General features: G+C 37.2%; 1 protein-coding gene across 3 annotated transcripts; it reads left to right on the forward strand.

Annotated features, from left to right (window-relative positions):
* The first annotated feature begins 16 nt into the window (after positions 1–16).
* LOC143031559 (uncharacterized) lies at positions 17–9,864 on the forward strand. 3 transcript variants are annotated; one of them, XM_076195574.1, is made up of 4 exons: positions 20–76; positions 1,764–1,838; positions 7,539–7,740; positions 7,897–9,864. In XM_076195574.1, the coding sequence occupies exon 4, from the start codon at positions 7,915–7,917 to the stop codon at positions 9,136–9,138; it is 1,224 nt and encodes a 407-aa protein (XP_076051689.1). In that variant the 5' UTR covers positions 20–76; positions 1,764–1,838; positions 7,539–7,740; positions 7,897–7,914; the 3' UTR covers positions 9,139–9,864. The 3 variants fall into 3 exon arrangements, with proteins under 3 accessions (XP_076051686.1, XP_076051689.1, XP_076051688.1); XM_076195571.1 differs by lacking the exon at positions 1,764–1,838 and having other exon boundaries at positions 17–76; XM_076195573.1 differs by lacking the exon at positions 20–76 and having other exon boundaries at positions 1,830–1,959.
* The last annotated feature ends 707 nt before the right edge of the window (positions 9,865–10,571 follow it).

Here is a 10,571-nt window from a genome sequence, read left to right on the forward strand (position 1 = left end):
GCGTGTGTGTGTCGGAGGTGGGGGGGGTCTGTTCTAGATAGACTTAGGGTACTGTGGAAAATATATCTTTATAGAGGTGAGTTCCATTTAATTTTGCAATGTGAAAATATATTTGGGTGCCTGGGTGGATGAGGGAGGGACGGTGATTTCTTCCCGAAGAGTGTGCTGTGAATATAACTACACTGGGATTTTTTCATGCCTATCTATGAAGAAATCCATTGAAACTTAATGGAGTGGCTGTGTATGTGAATAGGGTGTTCGTGTGCTTGGACCATAAGAAGACAGAAGGATGCAGAGGTGAAAGAACTGAGTACAGTAGTGGTAAGATTTTGTAGTCGGAAGTTTGCTTTTTGATTGTGAGGGTACGCATTATTAGACAAATAGTAAGGATTATTAGATTGTGAATAATTCTGGTGTTCTCACGGTATGTATTTTGTATATTTAGCAACTTCGGTATTGGGAGTATGAGTCTATGTAAATGGCGACGGAAGAGGGAAGGGTGTGTATTTTGATATAGATGCAATAGTCAATAATTGGAGGGATGCAGTGGTTGTTATTGGGTTCATTAAATGAAATATGTGGTGTAAGGTGGGTAGATGGAGCCTGATATTAAACCTAGATGGTAGAAGGGATAAATAGGGGAGCAGAGGAAAAGAGACCCTTTTAGTCCATAACTAGGTCAGATACGAAAAATTATAACAATGATAAACAAATCAATAGAAAAGTAATAATATAAATAATAATAAAAGTAAATAGGTAAATTTGAATAATAAACAGGTTAGTAGTAAATGATAATAAATGGACAAGTAACTAACAACAGATAATAATCAAATAACTAATAATAATAAACAACCAGACAAATAATAATAAACAAATAAACAATATAAATTAAATGGAAGACAATACAGCATCTTGCTTAGGTGTTTATCTAAACGAATCTTAAAGCTTCGAACTGAAACACATTGCACTGCCTAGACAGAAAGTTTATTCCAATTAACTACACGGTTGGCGAAGTTGTTTCTACCCACTCCCAAATTTAATATAGTTCCTGATAGTTTGAGACCATTATTTCTTGTCGGATTCTCATTCAGTGTGAATTTTTTGTCACTTATGATGTAAATTCCCCTTAGAATCTTAAAGACCTGTATCGAATTACCTCTGAGTCTACGCTCTTTTAGGGAAAATGGATTCATATGTTTTAGTCAATTTTCGTATGATTTATTGTTTATATTTGAAGTCAGTTTTATGGTTTGCCGTTGTACTTTTTCCAATATGTCAATTCCTTTAATGAAATTCGGTGACCATGCGGAAACAGCATATTCTAAATATGGACGAACTAACGATTTATATAGCGTCTTGATAATAAATGGGCTTTTGAAGTCAAAAGATCGCGCAATCAGTCCTAGAATTTTGTGTGCCCCGTTGCTTGTAGTTCGCAAGATCTAAGAATATAAGGTCTAACCACTTCCGACCGAATTTCGAGGGAGTTAGCGCAGCGGGCCCGTGAACGTCACCTGGCTGTTCAAAGTGGGGTTAGCGGGTCCTATAGCTGTCAGTTGAAGCTGGTCCGCCGTTCGAAAATGACGTTGCCTTCGCTCGCACCGCTCCACGCAATTAGTTATATTCTGACAAATATTATATAAAATATATATATAAATATATATAAAATATTATAGTTCCTGTCTATATATATGAATATATAATATATATATATATATAATATATAAAATATTATAGTTCCTGTCTTCCTTGGCGTTTCACAGTTTTCTTCAGTGTATCACAAAGAGAAAATGGACTCAGCCAAATGACGTCAGAAGCTGCGCAGTAGAATTCAAACGGTCTGACCTGTATATTTAGACCTTGGTAGTTCGTACCCTCATTCAGCATGAACAGCATAACTAGGATGTGCACTACGTAGTTCTGTAATTCGATGCACCAGTCTTGTAACCGTATCTTGCAGTAAGTCCTTTAGATGAAGTATCTTGCACTAATTACAAAGGCGGAGCATACCGACAGGAGACCTTTTGGTCCATATCTAGGTCGGATGCAAAAAAAAAAAATAATAATAATAATTATAATAAATGAATAGATTCAAACTATAATAATGTAATTAATAAATAATTCTAATCACCAGTCTCTTCGTTAGTAACGTTGCTTTTCGTACCTAGCTTGCCACTGTCTATGTGCCTTGTCTGTCGCACATAATTTCAGTCCTCAGGCCCCATGCCTCCGAAGAGATAACTTTGCATATTGCAGTCAAACTTCTACTTCTTACGACAATTTATTTTGCTTCAGTTATGATTTTCTTTCTATGTGAATAGAATATCTCTCTCTTTTCTTCTATATCTGTCGTCTGTTAATCTTAGTACACAGCACTGTACAAAGCTCTTACAAGGAATCGCGTCGAGTCCCGCTCAAGGCTGCAAAGGTTTCAGCATCGCTGCACTGCGAACCGGCACTCAAACTCTGGTGGGCAAGGAGTTGCATATCTGTGTGTGTGTGTGTGTGTGTGTGTGTGTGTGTGTGTGTGTGTGATTCAGAATTATCTTGGATCATGTGTTGGACTCGTGATCGACAGTTATTAACCTCCCGGATGAGAGCTCAGAGCTCGTAGGACCGATCTATGGGTAATACTGTGGCATTACACGCACACACACACACACCCAGCTCCCCGCCCACGAGAGTTGGAGTAACACCCCGCAGTGCAGCGATACTGAAATTATTTCAGCCCTGGGCGGGAGACGAACCCGGACCGCCCTAGTGGCAGGCGAGATCTCTAACCACAGCACCACGAGGTGTGTGTATTCACTTGGTCTTTGGATCACGTGTTGGACTCGTGATCGACAGCTATTTCCCTCCTGGAAGAGAGCTCAGAGCTCGTAGGTCCGATCTATGGGTAATGCTATGACCTTGCACACACACACACACCCAACTCCCCGCCCACGAGTCAGAGTAACGACCCGAAGCGCAACGGTACCGAAATAATTTCGGCCCTGGGCAGGATTCGAACCAAGAACTGCGGGCCACTATGGTGGCAGTTCAGCGCTCTACCAACTACGCCACCGAGTGTGTGTGTGTGTGTGTGTGTGTGTGTGTGTGTGTAAGGTGACATCAGTATCCATAGATCGGGACATACATGGGCTTTGAGCTCTTATCCAGGAAAGTAATAGTAGTTGTTCTTCGAGTCGTTACTCTGACTCTCGTGGGCGGGGAGTTGGGTGTGTGTGTGTGTGTGAAAGGTCAGCATTACCCATAGATCGGACCTACGAGCTCTGAGCTCTCTTCCAGGAGGGAAATAGCTGTCGATCACGAGTACAACACGTGATCCAAAGACCAAGTGAATACGCACACACATGTGACGTAACGTCATGTGACCAAACGTCCTACCTGATTTTATATATATACATATATATATATACATATATATGTATGAATATATATATATATATATATATAGATAGATAGATAGATAGATAGATAGATAGATATTGTGCATGGGTTCCTTGAGACATGCAATTTATTTCAAACGTTACGCAATAAACACTCACAGACACTACCCATATTACTGTTATGTTTATGTGTCATTACCAGACAAATTTCGCAATGCCTAATCAAAACGTCGAGGAATTTCTCCTCTCTTTCGTGCCTTTGAACTAGTTGCTTGTGGTACTGAAAGAACTCTACTAGAAATATATTTATTTTCTTAGTGTAAGCATAATCAGGGGTGCTTGCAAGATTTTTTATTTCATTTTTCATTTATTTATTTATTTATTTATTTATTGTCGGGGGGACGGTGGCGGCAAAATTAAAGATATTATACCTATGGCTAAAAGTATAGGGTTATATCAATATACACATTTCAAATAGGCCGCAAAAGCATATATTTATATTATCTACACGAATTACATTTTGATTTTCATCAATTATGCAATGATAAACTATTAAACGATAATCTAACGAAATTATACATGTCGACCGGCAAATTCTCAAGCATACTCTAGATTTCTAGGGAAGGGGGACTACCCACCCACCCACACCCCCGACGTCCATGAAAATAGGGCCTCACGGATTAGTCTATTTACTGGTCTTGGAATCAAATTATCTAATATGCCAAATTGATCAGAAAAGGGTCACTATAATATAATCGAAATAATTTCTGCACAGACAAATGCTTCTGAACTGCGAATGAAACATTTTGGAATTAAATGTAGTCTATAATTCATAACCGTGAGCCATCCGTTACGATATGCCAGTCGCTAGAATTATGTTTGGTATAAAGTACGATACTGTGAGTAATTAGGACAATATCGCTTAATCCATTTGTTACGATAATAAACACTGAAATAATATCTCAGCTTATACCAGACAAGTTTATTCGGCTAAAGGAATGTCACAAGCAGATAGGTTGAAAAAAGTAAGACTCGTGGTAGGAATAACACGATTTTAGAACATTCGTCAAAACCGGTAACTCTGCCATTTGTAGGACAGTACTGTTGGACACAGTCCTTGTATACGCGCTTAATCTGTTTTCCCTATATGTCCTATTGTATACTAGTTATTATAGTTATAAGTGGAATTGATAGTATCCGTATAAAACCCTAGATGGCATAATATTAAGAGAATCGTAAGATTGAACAATTTAAGTGTTCAATTATGACCTTTACCAGAAAGGCATAGACTAAAATTCAATGGATGGAATACACGTCCAATATTCTTACTGTGATGTATTCCTAGGAGAGTTAATTGTTTCCTAACACCTGATCAGTATATCAGGTTCAGAGGACGCTAAAATACAAGGAGACCATGTAAATATTGTCGAGTTTGGCATGATCTGACTGGGATACTGGAGGCAGAGAATGACAGTGCACGCATATTTTGAGACCATGTGAACACAATTCGTCCAGAATTATTCACATAGGCTATCTACGGAAAAATTACAACGTGTGAACACACTGCAATCATTGTGCTGGTGTCAATAGATAAAGTATGCCCTGGTAAAAATCGATATTAATTTGAAACTAAGAATTAACAAAATATTAAATCAGATACGACACAGCAGATGAAAATGTAACCAAACTGAAACAGTGCAAGGTAACCTGTCATTGGATGGTGGTCATGATTTTCACTACAGTATTTCCTGTTTCCATCGTTTTAATTGGTTATTGGTATTGGATGGTAAGTATTGTGGTTCATTTCAATGCCGTTTGTTAGGCAGGGAATAATGTACTGGGACCTGGGTACCATATTTCAATAAAGACTTTATAGAATATCAAATACTAGGCATTAGTAAGGGCCTGGGTGACCCAATGGAATTAGATATTGTACCACATGTGGAGGTTTGGTGCTGTGTACCATTATAATCTATGAGTTGGAGTGGGTGAAAGTATGGGTGAAAAATATAAAATAGCATGTTAAAATTATTTTGGTTTGTAATAAATTCATCCATCTGTTTCTGTTCATAAACCCAAAGAAGCAAATAGAATGTCAGGAAACCATGGTTGTTATGTATGAGTGTACTCTTGTGAATTGAATAGATGATTCATGAAAGGTGAAGAGGAAAAGACTGCACTAAGAGACGGATAAACATATTAAGATGAATGTCGTCAGAGTATCAGTGAATTAGTAGCCCCCCTTCATATTTTTGTCAAGTTAGGAACCCAGATTTTTTTTTTATCGAGTCCACTCATATACCCTGTGCATATGCTTCCAAGGTGAAAACATAGACAAATGAGATTATGTCAAGTTGGCATTTATAAGATAGGGTATTTTCTAAGGAGGTGGGTATTAATTATATCAAACTACAGTTTCCTGAAATAAAAAATTGTTGCTAGAATTCTAACCCACAGCTCCACATTGCTTGACACTGGTCTTTGCCCTTACATTAATCTTTAGGTATGCATATGCTTTAATGGGGAGGTTTTGGCGCATCCTGCTATAATTCTTTACTCTGTATAGTTTGTAGGGTATTGACATATCTATATTCAGTGTTTGATACTGACCTTAGATCTCCATTTCACATCCAACATCATTCTTAGGAGCATGTGCTTTCAGTAATGAGTAGATTCTAAGTTCTAGAAATTTATGAGATCTATCAACTGATTGTCCCAGATCTCCCTTTCAAGAGATGTAACTGCCAGGAGATTAAAGTATATATTCTTGTACTATACTACTGAATGAAAGACCCGCAATAATAACAGCCTTTTGCATTAGTTCTCAGATTAGTGAATAGTACTTAAATGTTGATACTAGATTGTTAATGTTCATTTACCTTATGGTAATTTACAGGAAAAATGCTACACTCATCTCTCCATCTATCAGACTTAGATTCAGATTTTTTTTCAGTATATACTATTCTTGTACATTATTTCAAGAGATGATGTGTCCACATGAAAATGAATGTTTTGATATCCATGATGTATCTTTTTATCTAATTTTTTAATCTACTTTTATTATTTTCATCTTTTGTTGCTTTCCCATCCCAAATATGCATAAACACAGCAAAGGAAACATGGACTGGAAGTGAAGCGTTTATTCCTGATATTTCGTCTATTGAGTTTCTCAAAGGAAATAGACGAAACATCAGGAATAAATGCTTCTCTTCCAGTCCATGTTTCCTTTGCTGTCTTTTCCAACTTGTTCACATGGATTTTCATCTCAAATATCTTCCATCTTTTCATTATGAACCAGTGTTATCTTTCAATGAAGGGAGATCCAGTTTTTCTAACCTTTCTTCGTACAGTTTGTCTACTAGGCTGTGGGAACTCTTTGGTTGCTGTTCTTTGTATTCCCTTGATCTTGCCCTTTTTGTGTGGGGATCCACAAAATTGCTTTATATTCTAATCCGAGTTGGATCAGGTTCTCTTTAAAAAATTTCAGTCATCTTTGTTCATGATGTGAAAAGACTCTCTTATGTGTGTCAGCAGTTTATATAATTGACCAAACTTCATGATAACTTGCTTATTAGGAGATAAATTTGTGTGAAGATATTGAAGAATGTGACGACATCTTGACAGGTTGTGAGAGAGGCAGAGGGGAAAACACACAAATAGAACGAGAGTCTATTCTTTAACTAGTTTCGCACTATGGTCCTTCTTCAGAAAGAATGTTACACTACAGAAAATACATACAGACATATACCAAGGCTTTTTCCCCCTTACAAGGAAGGTAGCCAAAAAGGAAAAGGCATAAAATCATTCCCACCCATTCCATCCCTGAATACACTCCACACCCCTCCACCCTCCCTCTCATCTTAGCACCTCCTGGATGATGGGTCATCCCTGCACCTTGTCCACTGCCCTGGACAATAAATACAGAAAATGTGTGGGTAATGAACTAGGATAGGTCTGAGTTGAAGAATGGTAATAATAATTTCATTAACCTATTTATCCATTACTTTCTTATTTTGTTGTTTGGCACCTGTCAAAGATATGAAATAGAGCCATGAGACAGCGAGCATTGCCTTTTTGTCACTACACCTAGAACAGCAAGACAATTACCATGTATATTCATATATTTTTTTGTTTTTTTAACACCCAAAGGTTCAGAGTATATTGCAGAATTGGAATTATCTGTAGTTTGGTTGGGATAGCAAGCAGTATAAAGGAGTTGAAACATCTTGAGAAGATTTATCAATAGTATTAGACCTAACTACATTTTGCCCCAAGGCCTAATAAGGTAGTAGATCTTCAAAAGCAGTGATAAATTACTACATCTTACGTGAACAACCATATTTTGAATTTGGTAAGCCACAAATTATTCCCAGTGAGATTTCTGTGTCATTTAGCTTGAAATATTACACAAAGACTTGCTCTTATGAATGAGACCTCATGTTGTGAGCCTAGCAATATTATTAGGGATTAATGTACAGTGAGAAAATAATGCTTTTTCTTTTTACAGTGTTGTTCAGATGACCACATGGAGGCTGTTGCAAGTAGGAGTAATCTTTCATATTTAGGGTGTAACAGTATGGATAATAAGTGCAGTTTGCATGAAAAATTACTTGCTCTACCATTTAGTCCAAATGCTTCTGTGGGATCTGTCAAAGAAATAAGTAAAGCATGTTCAGATGAGGATAAATATACTCTGCAAGAAAAAATATTTGTAGTACCATTTAGCGTAGATGCTCATATGAATACTACCACAAGCACGAATGAGGCATTGCGTTCAGAGTCTGAAAGTGTCAGTGAAAATAAATGTACTCTTCGCAAAAATGTATATGAAGTACCATTTAGATTAGATGCCCATATGGAGACTCTAACTGGTATGAGCAAAGATTCATGTGCCGACTTTAGTAGTATGAATAACGATAAATACGCTCTTCCTGATTCCTTTTCAGTGCCATTTACTTTAGATACCCATACAGAAACTGTCGCAGCTATGAATAAGGCTCCATATTCTGAGAGTAGTCATATAAATGAGATGAAGAGGATGCAGAGGGTAGAGAAGTCTCATAGATGCGGCCTTTGCCAGGCTTCGTTTTCTCAGTCCACAACTCTAAAAAGGCATATTTTGACACACACAGGCGAAAAACCTCACCAATGTTCTCTTTGTAAAGTTTCATATTCTCAGTCTGGTCACTTGAAGAGACACCTCAGGACCCACACAGGCGAGAAGCCGTACGGGTGCACTTTTTGTAAAGCTTCGTTTTACGACTCTGATAGTCTGAAAAAACATACGAGAACACATACAGGCGAGAGGCCTCACAGATGTACTATTTGCGAGGCTTCGTTTTCTTCTTTAAGTAATATGAAAATGCACATTCGTACTCACACAGGCGTAAAGCCTCACAAGTGCACTCATTGTGATGCCTCGTTTTCTTTGTTATTTAATTTGAAGATGCATATTAGGACTCACACAGGAGAGAAGCCGTACGAGTGTTCTCTGTGTCGGGCTACGTTCTCCCGGTCCGATGGCTTGACTTCTCATCTCAGGGTCCATACAGGCAAGAAGCCCTACAAATGCCATTTTTGTCAAGTTTCATTCTCAGACTCGGGGGGTCTCAACAAGCACATTCGTATCCATACAGGCGAAAGACCATATCAATGCAGTCAGTGTGTAGCTTCATTTCCCCATTTAAGTAGCTTGAATGGGCATATGATGACTCATAAAAATGAACAAGCACATAACTCTCAAGTGTGAAAGTCTTCATATGTAGATTCAGTGAGTCTCTCAATCGTCTTTCCAGACTCATGTCAAAACACAAAGTGAAAGATGTAGTGTGAGCCATTAAATGTGATACTGAAGTTTTTGAAAACCTTATATTGGAAATACTCTAAAATTTCATCCTCATTATCAGTAGTCAGTGCATCATTTTGAGTTCATGTGTTTAGACATTACCCTTAAGCAGTAGATTATTTACCCAAATGTAAAGGAACAGATAAACTAGTGAGACTAAATAAAAGTTAACTTAATCTACAGTGTCTCACGAAAAGATAATGAAAAAAAGGAGCCAAAAATGTCATGTTTTTGCAGAATTAGTCATAGTTACGTGGTTGTGCTTTTAAATGTACGAGGGTATTTGTTATGGAAGCTCATGTTTTTGAGAACAAATGTATACTATAGCATTTGTAGTGCTATGGCAGTTCATCACAAAAAAGAATATTTCTATTGAGTGCAAGGGACAGGAGGCAATATATAATTTAAGTTTCATGGTTGGGAATATCCATTAGTTAAACAAACAGATGGAACTTGTTACCAATTGATAATGATGGCGATAAGATGGTAAGACTGTGCTTACACCATGCCATGAATTTTGAAGAATTGCATAGAATGATTCCCAAGATCACTGATGAAATGTGTTTTTCCAGAGTACTCATTCTTAAATGTATAGAGAATATTTATGTGAGCCTGAATAAACTCTAAGATATCTGGGGATTTTCTTTTAATTGCCTAGGAACTATAGAAATTTATTCCTTTTGATAGTGATTTTATATTTTGGAGACAAATCTTGAAGAATTGCATAGAATGATTTCCAAGATCACTGATGAAATGTGAGTTTTTCCAGAGTACTCATTCTTAAATGTATAGAGAATATTTATGTGAGCCTGAATAAACTCTAAGATATCTGGGGATTTTCTTTTAATTGCCTAGGAACTATAGAAATTTATTCCTTTTGATAGTGATTTTATATTTTGGAGACAAATTTAAATCTTGTAATAGAATGATGGAAGAGGCCATATTTTGTTGTGTTACTGAATTATGAGGAATATGTAGCATATGAAACTTTTTAGAAAGAAAGCAGTCATTTCTGAGAGCTTGTAGGTAAGAGGATAAGGGATACCTATACTCTATACTGTTGTTTAAGGTCATTCACTTCAAAAACAACCATCTCCAACTTGGGTGGCACCAAGACTGAATTCAGAAAAGACTGATGAACTATGCCAATGCCACATGACCAGTGCAAAATTTGAGTTTGCATTTTGCCACTTTATCACACTTAACTTCAATATCTCAAACTATCCTTTCATATTAACTTCTAGCATTCTTCTTCTTCATCTGCATTCCAGTTTTTTGTTTCATCAGTTGGTTCCTCATCATCCCCTATCCATCTCTCATATCACATAAATCCTGTA

This window comes from Oratosquilla oratoria, chromosome 12 (assembly GCF_046742065.1).
Source record: "Oratosquilla oratoria isolate Oo_2021 chromosome 12, ASM4674206v1, whole genome shotgun sequence".
Lineage (NCBI taxonomy): Eukaryota > Metazoa > Arthropoda > Malacostraca > Stomatopoda > Squillidae > Oratosquilla > Oratosquilla oratoria.

Bases quoted from the DNA above. Each gene is read 5' to 3' on its own strand.
- LOC143031559 (XM_076195571.1), top strand. From the start codon at position 7,915: ATGGAGGCTGTTGCAAGTAGGAGTAATCTTTCATATTTAGGGTGTAAC.